This window comes from Mus musculus, chromosome 2 (genome assembly GCF_000001635.26).
Source record: "Mus musculus strain C57BL/6J chromosome 2, GRCm38.p6 C57BL/6J".
Classification (NCBI taxonomy): Eukaryota; Metazoa; Chordata; class Mammalia; order Rodentia; family Muridae; genus Mus; species Mus musculus.
In genome coordinates, this window is record NC_000068.7 from 62,398,761 (window position 1) to 62,422,684 (window position 23,924).

At 43.5% G+C, this 23,924-nt stretch overlaps 1 protein-coding gene across 6 annotated transcripts in view; it reads right to left on the reverse strand.

The window, feature by feature from the left end:
• Dpp4 (dipeptidylpeptidase 4) overlaps positions 1–13,555 on the reverse strand; it is an 82,243-nt gene extending 68,688 nt beyond the window's left edge. For 2 of the 6 annotated variants that reach the window (NM_010074.3, NM_001159543.1), the window contains exons 1-2: positions 13,026–13,471; positions 12,455–12,539 (exon numbers count right to left, since the gene is read on the reverse strand). In NM_010074.3, coding sequence (NP_034204.1) covers positions 12,455–12,539; positions 13,026–13,031 — 91 coding nt within the window. In that variant the 5' untranslated portion in view covers positions 13,032–13,471. Of the gene's footprint in view, positions 1–12,454; positions 12,540–13,025 lie in introns of all 6 variants that reach the window. The other 4 variants (XM_006498691.4, XM_006498692.4, XR_001780739.2 and 1 more) reach the window with 3 other exon arrangements.
• Between the last annotated feature and the right edge of the window lie 10,369 nt (positions 13,556–23,924).

A 23,924-nucleotide genomic window follows, 5' to 3' on the forward strand; every position in this document is an offset into this window, starting at 1 on the left:
TGCTGTTGGAAGAAAAAATAACCTGTACTATAATTATAGCTACTCTCTCACCCCTTGACAGAACTCTTTTGGGAATAAACAAGGCATAAAACCAAAAGGCCTAAACTAATATAACGTGTGTGTTGATTCCTTGCAAAGCTACCTCACAGTGTCAGCCAGTGTAATCCGAAGTGATAAGGACCCAATGATGGAGAAAACTACTTAATAATAGAGGGATAAATGACCCACAGACCATATAAAGTTGCTTCAGCCTAGCGGGTAGTTTCTCTGATGACAAATAACTGAAAAAAATTGTAGAAAGACATTGATGAAGGGTGTTAGCGTGCAAGCTGGAAATGATCAGCTGGTATTTGGAAAAATATCATCATTTAGGAAAGCTGAAAAACTCGAAGACTGACTCACTGAAGAAGAACTATCCAGAAATATTTATAAGCATAATTAACAAAACTACTCTTTGGGACAGATGTTCCTAATCCAGGCTACAAGGAAAAACAACCACTGGAAAAATGTCCAATAGAAATGGTCCCTTTTCCAGTATTTACCAGGCAGAATCCTTAGCACCATGGGGCACATGGTAAATGTTATTATGTTTCTAGCCTCTTAGAGTGTTAAGAAACAAAAGTGTTGAAAAAGAAGTATCTAAAATCACGTTTATGAGCCTTCTAGCATTCTTTTGGCGGGCTGGATAGTTCTAGGCAAGTGTATCTCATTAACTCACTTATCCAGCTTAGCCTTACCTCGTGCTCGAGATAAGTAGACCAAGATACAAATAGCTGTGACCAAAGTGCCATGACTAATAAACACCCAAGCCACAACTGAACAGGCAATCGACTCCAAGGGCTGCAGTTGGATGTTTAAACCTCTCTAAACTTTGGCACATGGTAGACGCTCTGGGAGCCGACTTTGTGAACTGGTGGGAGTTTCTTAGGCCTTCTGGAGGTGTGAATCCAATGCCTGCAGCTAAATAGTCAGCTGCTTCTCTCTTCCATGTCGTTTTCATCAAAACCCTAGTCACACAGGGACTTATTTTGTACCTTGCACAACACTGTTGTGCATCTGACCCTCCTGTTTGCTTAATCCTTTTCTTAGAGCACAGAGGGATGGAGAGCCTTCATCTCTGACAACCCCTGGCCATCCTATGCCTCACATCCTTGGTCCCCTGACTTGCAAAGCTCATGGTCATCATCTCATCTCTGCCTTTCAAGCATTTCAGTTTCTCTTTACTACTTACATTTTCCTCTTTTACATGTGCATGAGAAAGGTCACTCATGAGGAAGTGCTTTCCAGACCTTGCTACCTCTCTGAGCCATCTGCCTGTTTCTTGTGCTAGCATAACCTCACAAGTACACAGTCTGCATCGGTAGCCTCAATCTTCCCTCTTACCAACCCTCCCCATACCTCCTCATCAGTCCATTACTTACTGCTCAGCCCAAACCTACCTCTTCTTCCCCATCTTCTCTTACGCTTCTTTTTGATGCCAGATATTTGTCCAGTGAATCAGGACATTTTATACCATTAGTTAAACACATGATCTAAAGTCTCTTTCTTCATCAGACTATAAATACACCAAGAGAGTGGATGCGCCTTTGACAAACCAACAAGCACTGTACACATAGTAGTTTTAGATAATCTAGTGTTAGATGATTTGAAATTGTATTTATGAACATATTATGGAAAGAAAGGACTGAGTACTGCCTGTTGTCCTCTGCCTTCTATATGCTCAAGCTGTGGCATGAGCATTCACACACACAAACAAGAGTTAACAGAAAAAGAATCTTCTTCTTTTGCTCACTCTGCTCTAATTCAATGAGTACTTATTTACCACACACAGTGCTATTCCATGTTCTGGGCACCAGAGATCTACCTGAAGAAAACAAGAAAAACTGGTTCTCGGGAAGCTTATATCCTAAAAGGAGAGACTGGGGAGCAAAGAAGTCAGTAATGCAGGTTAGGTGGTAGTGAGTGTCATGAAGGAAAACAACCAGGGTGGGGGAAGTGGACTGACCATTTTGTTTCTGTTTTTACCAGGGGAGTTTGAAAGGCTGATGGATAAGAAACATTTGAGATGAGATCTGTAGGTAAGCAAGTGGGCACCATTCAGACTAAGAGAACAAACTCAGGAGAGAGGGGGACAAGTAGAACGAGCTACAGAGACGCAGTAGGGAGCTGAGACAAGTGGGGCTCAGACTTCATGGCCAGCTCATCTGGCCAGTAGCTCTGCATTCACGTTAAGGTGATGGGAAGCCCCTGAATGGTTCTAAGGAGAGACGGACATGATTTGCCTGTGTATAAATATGACGGCTGCATTTGTTTTCTATTGCCATTCAACAAATTACCCCAATCTCAGTGGATTAATAGCCAGCCCCACCTCTCAGTCCCCAGCTTATTAGCTCATATTCTGTAGTCTGCCAAGTCCAGCCTATCACATCTGGCTCTTCTTCTCGGAGTATAACGGGTGTGGAATCAGAATTTGGCTGGCCTGGGTTCTAATTTGAAGGCTCTGGGGATTTCGAGACTGCAATATTCATTTCTTGACTGACGCCAAGCCAGGGATCCTATCTCCCTTTAGAGAATGCACACATCCTATGTACATGGATTCTTCCTTGTCCAAGTCAACAACAGAAGACAGAGGTCCTCCTTTAACTAGGATCTCTAACTTTCTACTCTATGATTAATCAGATGATGCTAACAACAACAACAACAAAAAAAACCTATGGGGTTTGGTAGTTAAGGGTCAGAGGGTAGGAGGTTCTCTTTTGAGGATGTAAGAGATTATAACATTTTTATAATTGAACAAAAATGAGCGAAACAATGATCCTAAGACAAAGGAATAGTTGGAACTTTGTCTTGAGATAAGCAGAGAGGGATGGGATACATGGTACAAATGAAGGGCCTGCCCTACACAGAAACTGGAGACTTGGTCCAGCATCCTAAACAAAGGCAGAGATGGACCTGTACGAACTGAGTTATCTTCAAGTGGTTTTGGCTTCTCATTAAAACATCAGGGAAGGTCTTAACCTGAGAATGAACATGACATTCAGTAGGGGTTTGATGGGTGGGTCATACAAGAAATCCTCCATTAAGGGAGTGGGCAAATCAGGGGATTTCCAGAAATGTTTTCCCCACTGACACCATAGACCACAAGTGAGTTATGATACAGGAACAAGAGGCCACTCTGTCTTGGGTTCTGCATATTCTCTTTGGTGTAATCAAACTGCTTCCATTGAGACAGAATTGTTGCTATGTCTGTTAATCTCCCACTCGGAGAGATACTTAAAACTTGAAGGATTTAGAAACATCAGAAAGATTCTTTTGTCCATGTTAAATTGTCAGTTTCTAGGGATTTGAGGTTATTTTATTTGCTTTTCATTTGTTTATTTTGTAGGGGTTTTTTTTTTGTTTTGTTTTCTTCTTGTCTTGTTTTGGTTTTTAGTGTGGTCATTAATTATGTTGTGTCTTACTTTTCCTGAGTTAATTTTTTTGTGGATCTAATTTAAACCATCTCAAAAAAAAAGTTTGTGCTCATTTAGGGGCTGGTGAGATGGCTCTGCAGTGAAAAGCTCTGGTTGCTCTTCCAGAGGACTGTGTTCTACTCCCAGCACCCTCACGGCAGCTCCCAACTATCTCTAACTCCAGTCCCAGGGGAGTTGATGCTCTCTTCTGACTTCTTTGAGCACATAATGTACATAGTACAAAATCAGGCAAAACATCTGTGCCCAGATGAAGAAAATAGATATAAAAAAATTAATTTCTCATTTTATATTGACTCCTTTTGTCATGGTTTATGGCTACAAATTGGGTAAAATATGATAGTTTCTGTGTACTCCTATGAGAAACTGTATAGTAATTTTCTTTAAATGTTTCCTCTATTGTCTCAAATTTGAATCTAAAGTATTGTGAATTCAGTTTTTTGGTTTTTTTTCTGCTTATAACTTCTTTGGAGGCCAAGATGAGGAAAATACTGGAGTCAATGTGCCTTTGGAAAAATAAACATCAAAATACAGACTTATAATACACTCAGGGAGTTAGGGAAGAAAACCAGAAGAGAGTTACAAGTGTCAATTCTCTGCAGATCAGAACTAGCTGGACGCTTGTCTTTTGCTGGGAACTTACATCTCCCTAATACAAAGAAAGGGAACAAGGTACATGGCAGCTGCACAGCCTGTCTCTCTTCCACCTTTCAGGAGTCTCAACTCAACTTAAATGGCCCCTCTTCCTTGCACTAAAGAAGGGCATTCCTCTTCATTCCTAGATAGGTTGATGTTTATTAGTTTAGTCCAATAATGAAAATCTGTTTTCCTTTAATAATTAATTTAGAAGTAGAGAAGAGACAACATTTTAGCCAATAAAATTTAAGGAAAGTCCACCCCAGGTCAGGGGATTTCTAGAAATAGTTCTTCAACTGATGCGATAGGTCATAGATGAAAACAGTCTTTCCTCCTCTCCTGAAAGAGCCCTGTGAGTTGGTGACACTCTAAACTAAAGTAGCTATGAGCAACCAGGACAAAGGACATGAGAGACCCCGTAGAGGACACTGTTGAGGAAAACTGCCACATATTGTGAGGGTGACAGATCTGAAAGGCAAAGGGACCTTGGGCCCTGAGAATGCTCTCTGGTTATGACTCTAAGGAAATTAAAACACTGCCTTACTTCTAGACTTCCAGTTATACAAGATGCTGGTGATAACACGATGGAGAACTCTGCATCTTAAACAATTCTTGCTAGGTATACTGATTTTTTGCAGACAAAAAGAAAAAAAATCCCGTTGAATATGATCTCCGTACCAAATCCTGGGGTGTAAATTGTTTGGAACGAAACATACTGGTGTGTCCTGAGTGCCGGGAGTTAGCATGGGGCCTGGGGAACTAGAAGAATTATATTCAGGCCCAGTAATCATTAATCTTTCATGCTTGGCTAGTTTCTATATAAACTTCCCTGGACAGTACATGACTTTGGCTTTTGGATACTCCCACCGCACTTTGATCATTTACAAGAAGGGCTCTTAGGACTCTTGCTATAGTTAATGTTCAGGTTTCCTTTAATATTGTGACCCATTGGAGGACAGAGGTCATCTTTCCATTCCTCAGTACAAAGTGCCACTATTTACAATATGCTCCAGCGATACTTGCTGAACAAGAGAATTGCAAAGCTGGGCAGGGAGGATATTGTAGAGAAAGTCCAGAGCCTGGCTCTGGGAGGGGAGTTGTCCAGAGTCATTGCTGCAGATTAGCAGACATCTTCACTTGGGCTATGAGGGTGGGGGCTTTAGCAATCCTCTGCTCTCCTCCCCTCATTCCTCACATGTTTCCACTGTTGTACCTCTGAAATACAACTTGCTAAAGCAAACAAACTTATTTCATCTCCAGGACACCGGCTTCTCCCTTCCCAATGGTACAAACTAGCCCCTTCCCCAAAACACTGTCCACACAGGAGTCAGAGACACACTTTTCATGTAACTGATATCATGCTCTACTTGTATTTGAACCCTCCAATTGCTCAAAATCATACTTGGACTAAAAGAGCAGCTCCTTCCTGTGTACATTATTTCCTATTCTCATTTTACTTTTGCAGCAGTTCTGTGCTTGCTTCTAATATGCCTGCAGTAGACTATTAAGGCCCGGGGGTGTGGTCCTCACGCATATTTCTCAGGACCGTAGTCCCCACACTCGCAGTAATTCTTGACATTAAAAAAAAAAAGTGTTGAGTTGACAAATAATGCCTTTAGTCTCTCTAAGACTTTAGCTCTAAAGAGGTGATAATTCTCTCGTGACTGAGTAATTATATTATATGAGAGACAAGAATAAACAAGTAAAATAAGAAGGAAGACTCGCCCCCTGAGACCTGGTACTGAGCTAAAGTACAGTGGGTTTGAATAGGGACCATCTAACTCAGATTGGGGGATGTGAAGTCAAGGAAGGCAAGTGTTATGGTCCCATAATTACACTCTGTTCTATACATCGAGAACCACCAGAGCTTCCAGAAAACTAGGAACAAGATCGCTACAAGCTTTTGTCCTGCCTTACATTGCTTTTTTTTTTTTTTTTTTTTTTTCAGGCCTATGATCGGTAAATTGTATAATATAATCCCATGGATCTATTTTGTCTTTTTCACAAAGTGAACCAAATACTGAAGAGATGAATACATCAGTGTGTACAATCAGGTCTATAAGCTACAGGAAGCTTCACATGAAACTATACAACGTAAAACTGAAAACCCTATCCTTGGACACTAATCAAACAGCTCAGAAGTGCTAATTTTGTGGTTTCAGGTTATTCTTAAATTGAGAGGCCACTTTCTTGCATGGGTCAGGCTGGAGCTGTGAAGAGTAAAGGGGGAAATCTTTACAAGATAGTGATTTACAACACGAAATGATTAGCATTCGGCCATAAAGCAATGGTTAAACATTAACTCTGAAAAAACTGACCATCAAAGCACTTCTTCAGATCAGTTATTTTTGAGAGCCAACAGGCAGGCTCAGGGGAGACTATAAGGCAAGAAGATTTGGGTTCCCAACATCTATGACTTATTTGCAAGCCCTTGAGTTTCCATATCACAGTGTTCCTAAGTTTAAAAAGATAAGAATCTCTCTGAAATCAACTATCCTTTGATGCTTAGATAGAATAATATAATCAGAAACAAAGCAAGTACAGTGTTGGTGATGAAACAGAATGAGCTGTTACTACTAATACTACTTAATGAGGCAGGAGCTGAAAAACAGACAAGAAAAGAGTCATGAGAAGGACATACCTCCCCTCCCCCCACCGGCTCCCCTTCCACAGCCCCAACACTGGCCTCTGCTTGAAGATTCACCAGCTGGGAGTCAAGCAAACAGTTAACAAAGCTTACCGAAAAGTTTGACTACATAGAGGTATTCATTTTGCATAGACCCCTTTTCAAATACGGATTTTTAAATAGCCATAAATCATGTTGAAGTCCTGAGCGTATACGCCAGCAAACTGGTCTTAGCTCTTGTGAGAACCTACAAGTTTCTGGATTTTGCAACTAAACCTATAAAGGTTTGAACCCCCTGTGCCACCTTGTGTCCTGGGCTTTATCTTGTCTGCTGTAATCCTGTCCAGGGCACCCAGAAACAGTCCTCTGATCTCACCGAGTTCCTTAGCAACGCTTTGCGATGTAACTTGGGAAAAGCACCACCACGGAATCGTTTTTTTAAGGGCACTGTAATGACACGTAAGCCCAACTCTCTCTTGAGACGTTCATACATGTGTGTATGTTACTCTTCCTTGTGTGCCTCTTTCCATCAACCTTCTATTTAAACATCTCTTGGTAATAAGCTCCAACTCTTTTTCTTGGATTGGTCCAAGGGTTTCCATGTATTCTTCATTTAATCCTTAAGACAACTCTTAAAAGTGCTTTTATCATTTCCATTTGAAGGAAAAAAAAATGGTTACTTCTTCATTGTTGTAGAACAAATATGTCCAAAGCTTAAGCGACAGGTGTTATCTCCTAGACTGTGGGTGAGGAATTTGGATGTGGATCCCCTTGGGACTCCGGCTTAGGGTTGCCCGGAAATTCTTTTCTGTGGTGAAATCAAGAATCCCAGCTTCACCTGAGTGACTACAGGCTTTGAAAGGAACATCCCAGGTTATTGGAGGTGGAACTGTGACTCTTAGCTCTTGCCCACTCCCACTGTTAATAAGACCATTAAAAAATACAGATAGATACTAGGCTGGGAGTGTCCCAGTGGTTGGAACACATGCCCAGCACTCATGAATCCCTCAACTCAATCCCCAGGATTCTCCAGCACGACATAGGAAGAGGATATAGGGAAGCCTGGAATATATATAATATATTTATATATATATAAATATAGCATGAGATCTCAAGAGAGGCCTCTGGAGCAGGCTCATTTCCTTAAAATGTTTAGAATATAAAGATTAGCAGTCATGACATTATGCTATAACTATGCAAATCAAAAGCTGTAACAATTTTGCTAATAAGACCCAGCTGATTGTATATTTGATCACAAGTTAACAAAAATGACAGTGGTATTTAACAGTATCAAGTTTCAGTTGGAGCGACATCATCTATGTGTGAATACCTACTCTATGGAACACTGAGAAAGTTTCTTAATTTCTTTAGCATCCAACCTCCAAGATGGTTCAGTGATGTGCATCTTCTGGTGTTTTCAGCCCCCCAGTGTTGTACTGCGTTGTTTGGTACTGCTAATACCAAACACCAGAATTAATGCTTTGATGGCTACTTCTGAAGCTAATTATGGCAGGCACCAGTGCTTCCTGCTTAGCCCATTTTGCATCTGCCTTGCTGACTTATAAGGCTCACATGAGGGAAACAGGTCTATAGCTAACCCCTAGATGAGTGGCCTTACACAGGGTCCTCTGTCTTCAGTTAATTATTCAGGTGACCACCTCAGGAGAGACCCTAAACCAGAGCAGGATCCCAAGGTAATCCGCACCCAAATTCCTCACCCATTGTCTAGGAGATAATGCCTGTTTCCCCAAGCTTTGGAGAAATTCCTTCTGCAACAGTGAAGATGCAACCATTTCCTTTTCCCACATGGAAATGATAATAGTAATTTTTTTTTCCAAACGTCGTCTTCAGGATTAAATGAAGAATACCTCAGCCCAATCCACGGCACAGAGTGAACTCTTACAGACTATTCTTTCATCCTTGTGGCATCTACTCCCCCACAAGGCAAGCTGCTTCTGTGTTATTTACAAGCCACCTTCCGCTGGGGCCTCAGTACTTAACATTGAAAGCACACCCAGGCAGCCCCGTCAGTCCCTTTAGGTTATTACTTTTTGATCGTTAACCAGGCACACAACCTTCTCTTTCTCGGTCTCTGATCCCTTTTAAGAGGCAAGGAAAAGATTTCCAAGGCAAAGAAAGTTAAGGCGTGTGTTCTAAGGAGGGAAAAGAAAGTCCAAATTGCTGGCCTGAATAAGACCAGTTGCTGGTGAGCTGGATTTGACAAGAGTCAACTGAGCTCTTCCAGGGCAGGCTATTGACAAACTGTCCTCTGACATACACAAAGCTTTCATTCAGGAACATCTCTGTTCTTTCAACTGGGAATGGATCCTAGACTTTCTCAGGCAAACTTTATAGATGCTCTCGTTCTTCCTGGCTATTCCTTTCTCCACTTGGTACTTGGGTTTCTTTAGTACTGAGGGTGGATTCGAGAAGTCATGTTTCTTATAAACCTAGAGGAAGGTGTTGAGGAAATTTACTGTGGAGCAAGGAACAAAAGGAGAAGCATACTTCTATTCCATAATCAAGCCGAGTCATAATTGACCACTAAGCATTCCAAATATCATACCATAAAGTAATCCTGAACTAAATGAGAAAGCCACATTTGGCCATTGGCTTTTCTGACAAGTAACGTGTGTTGATATGTTTCACCCATGGGAAATGAAAAGCAACACATTTCTAACAAGGTAAGTGGAAGTTTAAAGAAAAGCTTTAAGTACCCTATATGTATACACAGCCGGGAGATTTTATTTTTGCCTAGAGAAGGGCAAGCTGCTCCACTGACTTCTGCCCTCTGAAAGCTTTCTATCTTTAAAATTAAAAAGACAATGTCGGGCATGGTGGCACACACCTTTAATCCCAGCACCTGGGAGGCAGAGGCAGGCAATTTTCTGAGTTCAAGGCCAGCCTAGAAACAAAAAAGACAATGTCGAAGACTCTCCTCCGCCTGTTTCATGTTTACTGCTTCCTGTTCTGTGAACATCAGCATTTCATATGGAAACCATTGACCTCACCTTAAACTGTCCTTTCAGGGAAGAACTTGGGTTGCGCTTTTCTTTCAATTCCCTTTTAGCCCTTTAATTCTTTGCTTTGCAAAGAAATTAAATTCTAGGTCTCTTTTGTTTTCAACGAATTTTCCCTCTCCTCTTTTCTTTCCCTCCTCTTTAATTCTCCTGTCTCCTTTCCTTTTCTCAGTTCTCTTTCCACTTCTTCCTTGCCTGAGTTGAAGTGAGGTTAAACCGTGGGTGCCTCAGGGCTGGGCAGGACAACATTTCATCATCTCTTCAGGATGAAGCAGGGTCCTTGTCAGAATCCCTTCCTGTGTGGCACAGCCCAAGAAAGGTATTGCTGACTTAGTGGGAACGCTGCAGGACTAGGCTGTCATCTCTTCCCTTTATGATAAGGTTAGAGTTGAAGCAAGATAACTTTCATTTCCTATCTAAACACACAGAAATCAGAAGTAAAAAGAAAGAACAATGTAAGTGTAAACAAGCTACCAGGAAACCAGATTTCTACCGGACTCTCTGGAGGCAGTCTCTGCTACCCTCCCCCCACTCCTCCTTAAGATGAACCAGTCACAGAAGTACAGCCATTCACATCTGAGGAGCTTTCAGCTGCCAACTTGTGAACTGCCACCTTGTTTGGGGCCACTTTTCTTGCCGTTCCTTCCACTCAATCCTCCTTCACACTACAAATCCCAAGTGCCCAGCCATGCTCAAAACTCTCCCATTCAAGTATTTTAATGGAGGAGGGGTGGCTAGGCAGTGGATAAGAGTGCTTGCTGCTCTTGGAGAGGATGAGAGTTTAAGTCCCAGCACCCACAGGATGGCTCACAAGCATCTGGAACTCCAGTCCCAGGGGTCACCACCCTCTTCTGACTTCCATGGGCACCAGATATTAAAGTAGAACCTGGAGTAGGCAAACACACACACACACACACACACACACACACACACACACACACACGTATGTATATGTATATATGTGTATGTATAATATGTATGTAATTTTTCATAACTTTACATCATCGATGGGTTAAAGACCGCTCCTTGCTCCTACTACCCACATCCTTCTCTGGCCCCGAGACCTTTAGAATCCCAGAACACAGAATATGATCATTGTGTGTACTGCTACACAAGACACTCGTGTTTTCTAACTCTTCAAGCCTTTCCAGATTCCTTACAGGATCCTCTTCTTGTCTTTAGAGCAGTGTACTCAAACCTCTCTAGCTTAAATCCTAAGAGTCAGTGAAAGGGGATACATGAGTCTCTCAGGAAGCCCTCTGCAGAGAAACATCCTTGATATTTATTTAGGGAAGAGAGTGGGTGCTATTCATGCAAAAGGGTAGAATAGGCTTTCCAGAGTCTGCATGCTCTACCCAGTAAGATGGAATCCTTACAGTTAACAATAATTTGAGCAAGCTCTTTGGAAAGCAAGATTATGACTTAGACCCCAAGTTCATTCTTTGTCCATCTCCAGTGGGTTTATTCATAGGCCATAATCCCACAAGCTTCCCGTAGGGAATTTTGTTGCTTTGTAGAGAAAAACTAGTCTATCCAGGCTATCCTTTGAGATTGTTTGATTTTAGATAGGACTCATCTTTTTCTCACCCAGATTTTTGAATGTTATTTAATTTTCCTTTTTTTTTAATGTACTTCGAGAAAGACCTCGCTCCTTCTTGGCTGGCCTCAGTTTCTTCTGTAGCTAAAGAAGGCCTTGGTCTTCCTTAGTTCCTGAACAACAGACCTAAGTTTGCCCAAAACAGTAATAATCACTGGTGTCTTGATTAAATATCATCAGCAGAGGGGTCACTGATTAACCTTGGCTCCATCATGAAACCGAGTGATTTTCATAGCTTTATATGCTAATTCTCAGTTGTTGTCTTGAAGTCTGACTAAGACCACCTGACTACATTTCCACCCGGAGAGACTCATTCGGGTGATGACTGATTTAGAATGTGCACAATGTATAGAATGCACACAATGTGTAGTTCATAATTCCCAAGAGAAGAGGAGGGAGGCCCAGATTATCTTCTCCTTAGCTTGCATCCACTCTCTTTTTTGTACCAAAAGCCGGGACTAAACTGGAACATTCTGGCAAGCTGAAAACGCATGCTGGGGACTTTCAAGGAAACAACCCAGAAGAAGTTGACTGATTCTAGGTCACTATGTTAGGCACAGTGGCGATTTAGTGATGCAGTATTTCTAAAATGGTCAAATAATTCCTTCTCCCCAACTGAATCTTCCAACTGGCAGAGTCTCATCACCCTTGAAGGAGAAATCTCTGGGTTTCCTGGTTTAGTTTGTTCTGTTCTGTTTTTCTTTTTCTTTCTCATTCCCCACTCCACTTAAGACATTCTTATTGCCTCATTGCTATGCTTTGGGTCTTCAAAAGCTGCCTTATTTCCTTGGAAGCTCTACAATCAACAGTCTTCTAAAATCAATTTGAGGTTAAGATACTTTCCGTTGAATTTAATAAAAAGAAGCCGCGCCTCTTTCCCAGTGTCAGGAAGTGTGTATTTGTTATACACAACAAAACGAGGAAGCCTCAAGGCCTAAACACTGGAGCCCCCAGAAGCAGCAAATACATTTAGAGACACTTACCAGTCTCTTCAGCCATAACCCAGCACAGGGGTCAAGGCCCCCCAATAAACTGAGCTCGCTTTGAGAGCCGCCTGACCCCGTCTCCAACCACCCTCTCTTTTTAAGATGTTGCAAGGTTCTACCTTTGCTCAGCAGAACTATTGGCACGGTGATGATGGTGACAAGCGCAGCGACACCAAGCAGTCCCAGAAGAACCTTCCACGGTGTCTGCAAGCAGGTCAGATTGCAAACAATTAGAGGGGAAGTCTTTGTTCCTCTCTGCGAAGAGGGTTGGGACTTAGGCCCCTTCAGAGGCAGAGGAGTTTGCAGGTGCACTAGTAGACCTGAGGGGTTTGGCGTTCACTCAGGCAGAAGCCCTTGAATTTTGGCCCTGAGCATGATCTTATGATCTTGTTGGCTTCTCTCCTCCCACCCACCCGTCTGATGCCAAATGAGAGTGCCGCGTGCGTTCCACGGGTGACCGTCCCCGACTTCCAAGGCTCAGTGCCTGGGTCCCAGTAGGACACGCCAGAGATCTAAGCCAGTTCCCGGGACGGACGTGCCTTCACCTGTGAGGGTGGCCCCGTGGCTTCCGCCTAATGGCAGCTCCTGGTTGCCTCCAGGAAAACTGGGGCAGTTTGGAGAGAATCTGTCTAAACACCACCCACAACCCGACCCTCTGGTCCAGGGAGGTGCGACGCGGGGTGCACTCACCTTCATGGTCGGGCGGCTCCTTGAAACTGAACTCTGAAGCTTGAGCGCAGGCAGAAGTCACTGCGCGCAGAGACGGACGTCCTGCGCGGCTGCTCTGCACGCAGTCACCCTGAGCTCGCCGCCAAGTTTCGGCCTGAGTTAAACATTAGTTAGCGCAAGGCGGGCTTCGGTGCACAGTGTGAGCGCGGGGCAGCCGACCCAGCGCGGTAGGACCACTAGGCGAGCCAGGAAGTAGCACGCAGGGCCCCCATGAGTGAGGGATAAGGGGAACAGCGAACCCCCTTTGCTAAAAGAGACATTGCACATTGAGGTTTAACTGTTGCTCCCTTGCGTGGATAATCGAGGCAGCTGAGGTTCAAGCAGGCATGGAGTTTGGCAGATTCACGGCTCACTGCAGAAACTAGCTGCCAGTTCTCTTGTCCCCTTCCCTGAGAGGTCTGTCAGTCTGAGAGAAGGGGTTGGGTGTCCCATGTTATCTGGCTGGCAAAGAAAGAGAAAAGGTGATTGTTCCCTTTTGAATGACACTTCAGGTTGGATATCTGTATTAATCCTCCCTGGGGAATGTTCACTTGCTTTGCCGGAGTCCCTCCCCCCGCAAAAAAGTAACCCTACCGCTTCTTAAGTGGGAAGTTACTTTAAGCATTGTTCTACTCGATTACTGTGTTATTTTATAGGGAGGAAGATTATGCACAACAACATCAAGTCATTCCATGAACTCACTCAGCCACGATGCTATGGAGTTAATACTGAAGCCACTGGACCTTAGTCTTTCATGTCTCCACAATTTGAGGAAGTATATTTCTTTATAAATAGACTAAGGCGCATGCACATGCGCTTGCACACACACACACACACACACACACACACACACACACACACACACACACACACGTCCTCTTAATTATGTATCCCAAGTGTCTGTTTCTACCTCCCTCTCCTACACCTGAAGAAGTTGAGTCAAGACTCAGTGGAGCCTTGAGCCAGAGCTGAAGAGCGCAGTCTAAAAGACCTATAGCGAACAGTATCAGAAGGCTCATCACTGTCCATTGCTGTCAGCCATTCCGGCTCTCAACAAAAGTAATAACCACACCAGCCATGGCCTTAACCTGGAAGCCTGCACCAAGGGTCATTGGATGCATCTACAGAACGGATCATCTTGTTCTCTGGGATTAATTCTTCCTTGTATACACAGTTATTTTCCCACGCTCTGCACATTTTGCGAGTTTTCATTGTACCCGCCTTTTGATGGTGTTTTAAATAAATCCCTAATGAGTCGGCTAGTCAATATATTAGCTACCACTTGAGTTGGCATAGATGCTCTAACCAATCATTTCTGTCCCCACACAGAATGTTCTGTTCCTTAGGGAGAGTTCCTGAGCAGGGCTTTGATATAGCAGCTCCCCCACAGGAGCTGTCATCTTCCTTTGCTAAAGAATGATGCTTCACCTTCCACTGTTCTTTGGTTAGAGGGGACTCTCCATAAAGCCACTGAAAGTGTTGAGGGAGAGACATTACCACAGTGGGAGAAGGCACGGCAGAATCCAGGTTCTCTGAATCTGTGCCCATGTTTGCCTAGTGGGATCTGGTGAGGCTTGTCTCTTCCACAAACACATGCCATTTCCATCTTAAAGTCCAATGTGTTTGCGTCTGCCAACTTCATCATTTGATGATTAGGTTAAACTTTGTTCGTTGTAGAGAACTCATTTGGGTAGTTAGTTGATGATATCTCTTAAAGTGAATCTTCTAAACAAGAATATATATTTAAGGCTCTAACTCCCAGATCTTCTCATTTGGAGATAGGTCCCCCTGGATGTTAAGTTATGACTATTGAACCCAATGTGATTCCTATCATTATAAAATGGTGAAGCAGAGACATACACAGAGGGAAAAATGGCATAAAAGACAGAGGGGTGAAGTGGGCTCTTACAAGCCAAGGAGGCCGAGCACAGGTATTTTTTTTTTCTCACAGTCCTCAGAAGGAACCTTTTGTGGAGGATGCCTTGAGTTCACACTCCTAGGTTCCAGAACTAGGGAGCAAATCACTATTTTTGTTTAACCACCCAGCTTGTGGTAACTAGTCACAGTAGCTCTAGTAAACTGATGGACTTGCGGTCTCGTGGTTGTGCCTTTACCCTCGTTTACAACCTGGGAGCAAGGTAGTTGCTGAAATTCAAAAAGAGAGCAGCCATTTGTCATCATAACCACTGTCAAGGAGGTCCCCGAGTTTTGTCATAATTAATTATAATAACAAATAGCCAAGACCTTGGTGGAAGGCATGGTGGCACATACACCTAATCTCAGGACTGTTGCAAGTCTGTGCATTCAATATCATAGTGAGTTCCAGGCCAGCCAGGGCTACCGAGTGAGACCAGGGCTGGAGACATGGCTCAAGGGTTAAGAGCACTTGTTGCTCTTTTGGAGGACCTGAGTTGAGTTCTTGGGAGTTCACAACTATCTATAACTCCATTCCTAGTGGACACAGTATCCTCTTCAGGCCTCTTGGGGCACCAGACATGCACATTTTGCACAGACAGACATGCAGACAAACTACTCGTACATGTAAGATACAGTTGGTTCTTTCCTTTAAAAGTTGATGAAGATGCTCTTAAACCCTGGGTACTTTTTATGACTCTATTATTAGACCTGGTTGCTTCAGCCATTTTATAGTAAGGACTGCATCTACCGGCTCATTAAACTCAAGATGTGGAGAAACTGTGTAATAGCATAGACTTGCAAATCCCTCTCTCACTCCAAGTTGTGTGCAGAAGAAACAGCCTCACAGACCACTAAGCAAAGGGTGGTGAAGCACACCCGATTACCGTGCACAGTGTTTCCAAAATCCAGAGTTCTAGTGAGTGTTGCTGTTCCTTGTGTACAATATAAGGGCTGTGGTGACTTAACTCCCAAATTAGAAGGGATGCCTTGACTTGTTGCTTAGACTTAGGAATGTCCTTAGATAGTGACAACGTTCTATGCTGCTTTCTCCAGAAGGTGCTTTCAAATTCCCTTACTGGTGTGAAGGGATGATTCCAGAATCTCCCTGTAGACTCATCCTCCTTAATATATCTTCATAGGTTAGAGAATAATCACTGGTAGTCTGTAGAAACTGGAGCAGATGAGAAATAGACGCTCCCAAACAACCCGTGAAGGAGCAGAGCCCTTCTGATGCCCTGATGATCCGAGCAGAAATCATCTCAGACTCCCAGCTTCTAGAACTGTACTACAGTGAATTTCTGCTATGCAACAACAGAGTGGGGGAGGGGGGAGGGGTGGGTAGGAGAATCAACAAAAGCAATTTTTCTTTGAAAGTGCCATAAGGAAGCCCAGTGCTTTGTATGCTCATTCACAAAAGCAAATGCATAAACAAAGCACCCCGGTTTATGATCATATCAACAGACTGAAGTGAAGTGAAGACGTTTCGGTTTTAGAGATGTTTCTTACGTTTTGGGGTATTTTGCATGCAGTGCCTGTGCAGTTCAGGAGAGGGTTGTTAGTTACTGAGAATTGAACCCAGGTCTTCTGCAAGGGTGAGTTCTCTTAAATTTCATGTGTACTGAGGAAGGCTTGGAAGAGTATTTAAGGTATGTGTAGCGACAGCATCCTGGGTCAGAATCTTTTCTTGAAGAGATCTATTTCCACCATGCATCCAGGGCCTGTGAAATCTTGAGCCTGGAAACTTAATGAGAGACTACCATGACCCAAGTGCTTCCTCCAAAACTCTGTTGAAATATAATTGGTATTGTGATAGTGTTAAGAGGTGAGGCATTTTGGAAGTGATTGGGTTGGTGGGACACTGCTCTCATGGATATGGCTAGGAGGCCATTATTGTGGGAGTAGGGTAGCAGTTAGCTGCTATGAGCTCACTAATTATAAAAGTGGGTGGGAGGCGCTGTTCTCTTCCCTGTTCCTTTGTTTACCACCTGGGTACCACAATTCTCTGACACAGCAAGGAGTCGTCATCAGTTCTCAGTGTCCAGAACTCTAAGTCAAATAAATTTCAGAACTTTACAATGGACCCAGTCTATGGCACTCTGTTAGAGTAGCAGAAACTTTGGTCAGATTTCTGGCTACAGACTCTGACTTTTTCTAATTGCTTGAGTTAAAATGTTACCAACTACTGACTCCATTGATAAGTACCACATTGTCAAGGTTTAAATATCTCCCAAGAGCCAGTCTTAACAGCTTGTCCCCAGAGTGGCACTACTGGGATTGTGGACCCTTTAGGCAGTGTGGCTCTGTGGCAGGTGCTCATGTCACAGAGGCAGGCTTCAAAAAAGATTGTAGGACTCCAGTTCTTCATTTTAAAACTTCCTTCCTAGGAATAAGAAAGAGAAGTGGTATATCTCTGTCTTACATGCGTTCTCGCGACCGGCCAGGAAAGACGCAACAAACCGGAATCTTCTGCGGCAAAAGCTTTATTGCTTACATCTTCAGGAGCAAGAGAGCAAGAGCAAGAGAGAGAATGGTGAAACCCCATCCCTTTTAAGGAGAATTATCCTCCGCCTAGGACGTGTCACTCCCTGATTGGCTGCAGCCCATCGGCCGAGTTGTCGTCACGGGAAAGGCAGAGCACATGGAGTGGAGAACTACCCTTGGCACATGCGCAGATTATTTGTTTACCACTTAGAACACAGGATGTCAGCGCCATCTTGCAATGGCGAATGTGAGGGCGGTTCCCCACATCTCTGCCCCAAGGCTCCCTGCTATAATACTTGGCCTCATTATAGGCCTAAAGCAATAGGGCCTATTTACCATGGGTCAAACTCTCCAAAACTCTGAGCCAACAGAAGCTTTTCTACCTAAAATGTTAGTATGTCAAGTATATCACTACTGTGACAGAAAGCTACCTCTGTCCATAATGGCAGCATCATACTTATTACTTTAATAGGCCAGCTATACAGGACAGCACAGTATGCTTGCAACTACTATGTTAATGGCTCCTTTGAAGAACCTAAGTCCTGGAGTTGGGGTTTCCTAGAATAAACAGCAAAACAGATGTAAAACCAAAGAAATGAATTTTATAGGGTTTTGTTTGTCTATTCTCCCTCTCCTTCCCTCTCCCCCTCTCCTCTCCTCCCCCCCCCCCAATCTCCTTTGAATGTCTTGCCTCTTTGTGGCTGAGTGCAAGAGCTGCAGGGGCAAAACAGAGTGGATAACAGACAATGGTATTTGTCTAAGGGTGGCCCTAAGGGGATGGGCAGGCACCCAAATAGAAATGAACCAAATAAACAGCAGAAACCAAGCTACAGCTTATTGTTTGCTAAACTGTCTCCTTATGGAGAATGGAAATGCCTCACTTGCTCCCTTACCTTTCTCTCCCATTCTTCTCTATTGCAGTAAAGTGTCTGGGGCACTATCACTGAATAAATGCAAAAATAAAATAAAAAAAAATAACATCATATTCTCTTTTGTGCTCTTAGGGAACTGGGAGGCCAGAGGGTCATACTCTGGAAAGAGAAGGTGAGGGAAGAGGGTCTCTGGCTGCAGGGGAAGTAGTGAAGAACTTAGATAGGACACTAAAGACACTACAGAACTCCAAGCAGGGCACTCTAGTCCACCTGTGAAAATCAGATCCTACTGCTGTTGTACCACACAACACAAGTCCTGTGGATCTCAGATCAAAGCTCACTTCTCCCCAGTTACCTTCAAGTGCTCAGTAAATACCTGTTAAACCAGCTACAGCCAGTCTCCAGAGACCTTTGCACTCCTCTTTGGATGGTGCTCTTTGGAGGGTGTGTGGTTTTTTTTTTTTTTTTAATTTAAAGAACTTGCTTATTTCAACTTCTGCATTAAAAAATAATTACATGATTCATGAGAAGATATAATAAATCCTTAGAACCCGATTCTCTGAAGTGGCTGTAGCTATGAGGACAGCTCCTGCTTTTTGTTGTCTGGGCTGTAAACACATAGGGGATATGGGAGACCTTTTGAGGTGTTTATGGATTGGCATTAGAGCTGAGGCAGGGGATGGGCTGTGGCTCCTATGACTAAGGAAGAGAAATAGCAAGGGCCAGGGTAATAGTCCTGAAGGCAAGGCCCAAACTAGACTTATGAAAAATCTGGTGGGGAGGGGCCATTTTCTATTTTAAGTGGTAACTCGCATAATTTATAAGAAGTCTTCTTAATTTTGTTTGTCTTCTTATGAATAACAAAAATAAGAGGAATGCATATAATAATGATTGGAAGAGAGCAAGAAGTAAGTCCATCATTTATTTTTAGAAATAACGGTAGTAAATGCACATATGAAAACATGTATTTGTTAGACAGGAGTAAGTTTTTTATTTTTATTTTTTTATTTTTCCCTTCAGGAATCTGATTCCCAATATGAAGTTGCCCTTACTCAGCATTCACTCTCAACACTCACATACAATTCGATGTGACCACTCCAGTCCCTCTAGATCAGAGACTAATGCTTTTGTGTTCTGGCTCCATATGTGTGATGGAAATACTGCATCCATTCCGGAAGAATGAACCTCCGAGATGCTAGAGCTGAGACTCAGTATGTACAAAAACCACACCTGACAATGAGACCAAAAACTTTCTACCTTTCATGGAAATACACCCAGAATGGTCAGAGGTCGTCAAATGCCAGTCAACATCCCGGTCCTTGACCTGTACTTCCAAATCTGGTGCTATCAGAATAGATCCTACCTGCTCCTCCCAGCAGTCTTACTATAAGATGCTGTTTCTAGTTATCCTACTTTCTGTTTCCCTATGCCAGCAGGCTCCATCAGGGAAGACCTGAAGCCTTTCTCATTTTTACTATAAAGTGTTCACACTTTCCTGCCTGCTTTTAGTTTTGTCAAGCCCCATGGGATGATGGGTGATTCCCACATGACAGTAAGTTGTGAAACGGCGAGCTTTGTGTGTTTTCAATTTGGTGTTCTGCATTTATTCCACAGTGCAGAGCTAGGGTTCAGCTTCTGGGAGTCTTTCTTGGATATTTTAAGACACCATTGATCATACTTCTCTTTCAGCAGAAAGAGCATCTCAGAAGCTCATTCATTGGTCTTTGTTTCCTTTAATCACCCTAAAAGCTGTGTGCATGAGAGGGTAGGGAGGAAGCAAGAATAGGATCAGTAATGTAAGCACAGCTTTTAGGGTGTGCGTGTGGGTTTAAATTTTATTTTATGTGTATGAGTATTTTGCCTGCATGTATGTCTATGGAAGGCATTGGATCAGGGATGGCTGTGAGCCACAGTGTTGGTGATGGGAACTAAATCTGGTCCTTCCCAAAGACAATGTGATTTTTAACCACTGAGCCATCTCTCCAGCCTACTATAATCTTAATAATTCCGATGATGCCTCTAGACCATTGCTTGGTAAAAAAAAAAAAAAAAGCCCTCTAAAGCAATCTTTTACAAAAAGACAATGTTACTGCATTTATTAAAAGTTTATTAATGTAGAGGTCAAGAAGGGGAAACGCCCCCCCCCCCCCACCATGTTCTGGTGGATACTTCAGAGATTTCATTAGACATGTTTCTGTCTTTGTAGTTAAGACTTTCTGCTACATCCATCAGCCTGAATGCTTTGGCATGAAAAGCAAAACCACCCGTAAGGGAATCTGAAAAATCTCCCCTACTTGCTGAAGAGCTACTGTACCAGGCAGTGCACAGATCTCAAGAAGAGTCAGGCATGCTCCCACTACCAAAGGGTTTACCAGCCGACTTACAATTGTAATTTACCTGATGTTAGCAAGCAAAACTCGAGACCAAATACCAGGACTAGTCAGTCTCTGCTGGTCATTGTGAAGCATTTCCTAGGGGCGGGGAGCTGGGGGCGGGGGTCAGTGTTCTATCCTGATGAGGTAGTCTTCCTGGATCCTTAAAGTAAGTACCTCACCTTCTCTTTCCCTTCCAACTCTTGCTATCTCCTTTTCAATCTCCTCCCACACTGAAGATCTTCTTTTGTAAGAGGTTTATCTTCTTCAAAGACAGGGCGTCTTCCTCCTTTTGAGTATTTTTGAATCACATCGATTGTGACAAACAAGCCTCAGGGAGGTAGATAAACCATGCCTTTTGCTCAGAGGTCCTTCTTCATTCTTAGACCCTGTGACAAACATACCCTGCACAAACTTCCTTCCCTATACTGAGTGAACTTTATGGAAAGGGTCTGTGGACTTCCTGCCCATCTTATCTGCTTCCAGGACAATAGTCACGCTTTATTAATGTTTGTATTTTTAGAAAGGCCACCAGTGCTGCACTGGAGTAAACAACCAATGTTGTCAACATACAGAGACAACTGCTTCTTCCAATGGATCATCGTGCCACTCACCAGGAAGGCACTGAAGCAAAGAAAGGAAAACCTGTACAGTCAGACAAGCTTGGCTCTGCCACTCAGCAATTATCTGCCCTTGGCTCTCACATTTTACGGCCTATTTCCCAGAGCTGCTCAGGTATAATGATGCCTGAGTCATCTTTGCTCTTCTCCAGGTTTCACGTGCCTCCAGGCACCTGTGGTTCCTCCTCATAGCTCTCTGTGTGGTATCTCTTGTGGATTCCAAGCTCCAAAGGTCCCTACCTAGGTGGTACAGAGGACTACAAGTGCAATGTAATCATGAGCAATGCAATGTTCCACTTATCAGATATGATCCTTCCCTAGAATATGCCCCCACCCCCTTGATGAAGAGAACTGCCTGGACACTGCCCAAGTCAGGAACTCAGCAGATCTCCTTGATTGGCAGCTCTACTTCCCCACACATCTCTGCTGCATTCCCAAACCTTCAACTTGGCTCAGGCCTTCCTCTCTCCCAGCCAGGATCATTGTCCATCACCTTCACTTTCAGACTGGAGAGTGTCCTACAAGGCTGACCCTGTCACTGTCTTGCTTTAAACTAGCATCATTCTCTGCGGCAGGAAAAAGACTGTCAGATCTCTTGAGCCACTGTCTGCAACTGTCTTCATTAGCTCCTCCCCAACTTCTGCTGGGCTATGGCTTCTCTGCCTCCTCTCACTCTCTTTTTGTCTCTGTTTCTCTTTTCCTCTCCCCCTCTCTCTCTCACTCCCTCCTTCCCTCCCTTCCCTTTTCCTTCCTTCCCTTCTTCCTTCCTTCCCTTCTTCCTTCCTTCCCTCCTTCTCTCTTTCCATCTTTTCTTGAGTCAGAATCACATATAACTCAGATATCCTCAAACATTTTTCTTAATGTTTTATTGATTTTTTTTTTTTTTTGGTGAATTTCACATCATGAACTTCAATCCCATTCATCTCCCTGTCTCTCCATATGTGCCCTCCACTCTTACAACCTCCTTCCTACAAAAGGAAACGAAACAAAACAAAACAAAAAACAAAATAAATAAGAAACAAACATCTCAGCACGGAAGCTGCAGCACATCACGGTTTGGCCCAAACACCCTTTGCCCAAAAATCTTTAGTTGCAAATGTTCATTACAATGAGTCATTAGCTTGGTTCAATACCTCTGGCTTCTGCTACACTATCAATATCGGATACTCACGGGGACTCCTCTTGGATATCCTGTTGTTGGCCTGTGTCAAGAAGATCCTACCACTTTGGTATTGAAGATCTGGACCCTTCACGAACTTCAGCTTCAGCTTCAGCTTCAGCTCATATGTGGGGTAGATGTTGGGGTGGGCCAACTAAAGCACTGGGTGTGGACCTAGGTGGTAGCTGAGCTGTGCAGCCCACTGCAGGCTCTCCCACTTTGCCCAGGTGAAGAGGGGTGCCAGCTCTATGGAGCCCTCGGGACATCACCATGGCCTCAGGTCGTAGTGCAGGGTCCTTACATCAGGCTAGACCATCACATCATCACCACCTTTGCATCTCCAGTTTAGCTTCTTTTTTTTTCCCTCCCATCTCACTACCACACACTTGCTCATTGTAGGGATACCTACTTTTGGGTGGGCCTCTGAGGGTCTCCTGCCAGACTCTGCTTCATAGTGGCACATGGGAACTCTAAGGAAGGTGAGGCTAGCCTTGAACTCAAGACCCTCTGCCTCCACCCTCCCACTCCTTATATTAAGTCCTGTGCCCAGTGCACAGCTTCAGCTACTTGCATTTCTTTTTTTTTTTTATTACGTATTTTCTTCAATTACATTTCCAATGCTATCCCAAAAGTCCCCCCTCCTCCTCCACTCCCCTACCCACCCATTCCCATTTTTTGGCCCTGGCATTCCCCTGTACTGAGGCATATAACGTTTGCCTGACCAATGGGCCTCTCTTTCCAGTGATGGCCGACTAGGTCACCTTTTGATACATATGCAGCTAGAGTCAAGAGCTCTGGGGTACTGGTTAGTTCATAATGTTGTTCCTCCGATAGGGTTGCAGATCTCTTTAGCTCCTTGGATACTTTCTCTAGCTCCTCCATTGGGGGCCCTGTGATCCATCCAATAGTTGACTGTGAGCATCCACTTCTGTATTTGCTAGGCCCCGGCCTAGTCTCACAAGGGACAGCTATATCAGTGTCCTTGCAAATTTCTAAGAACTGAAGTGCAGCCTTTCTTCCCTTCGCTTCAGAACTTTAGAGTGCAATGTCTTCCTATTAGGAATTCTGTTTACTTTGGCTTTAGTAGACATTCAAGAGTCAGGTGTTATATCCTATAAGAAGACATGTCCTAGTATGTCTTTGCCTCATTATACCCAGGGAGGCTTACTCCAGAATAAAAAAAGTACACATCATCAGCAAAGCATCCCTTGTTTAAAGTAAGAGTATGATATTAATAAAACCACAGCTAAGCGTCATGGACATAGTATTGTGCTCTAGACCCAAGTTCTTTGGAGGTATGATGGTCAATTTTGACTGCCAGCTTGACTAGATCAAGAATGACCTAGAGGTACCCACTTCGCATACCTTTAGGTGTTTTCTGCTGTTTAATCTTGAATGTGAGCTGTATCTCATGGGCAAGCTACGAGGCTGAATACAAAGGGGAAATGGAGACAGCCAGC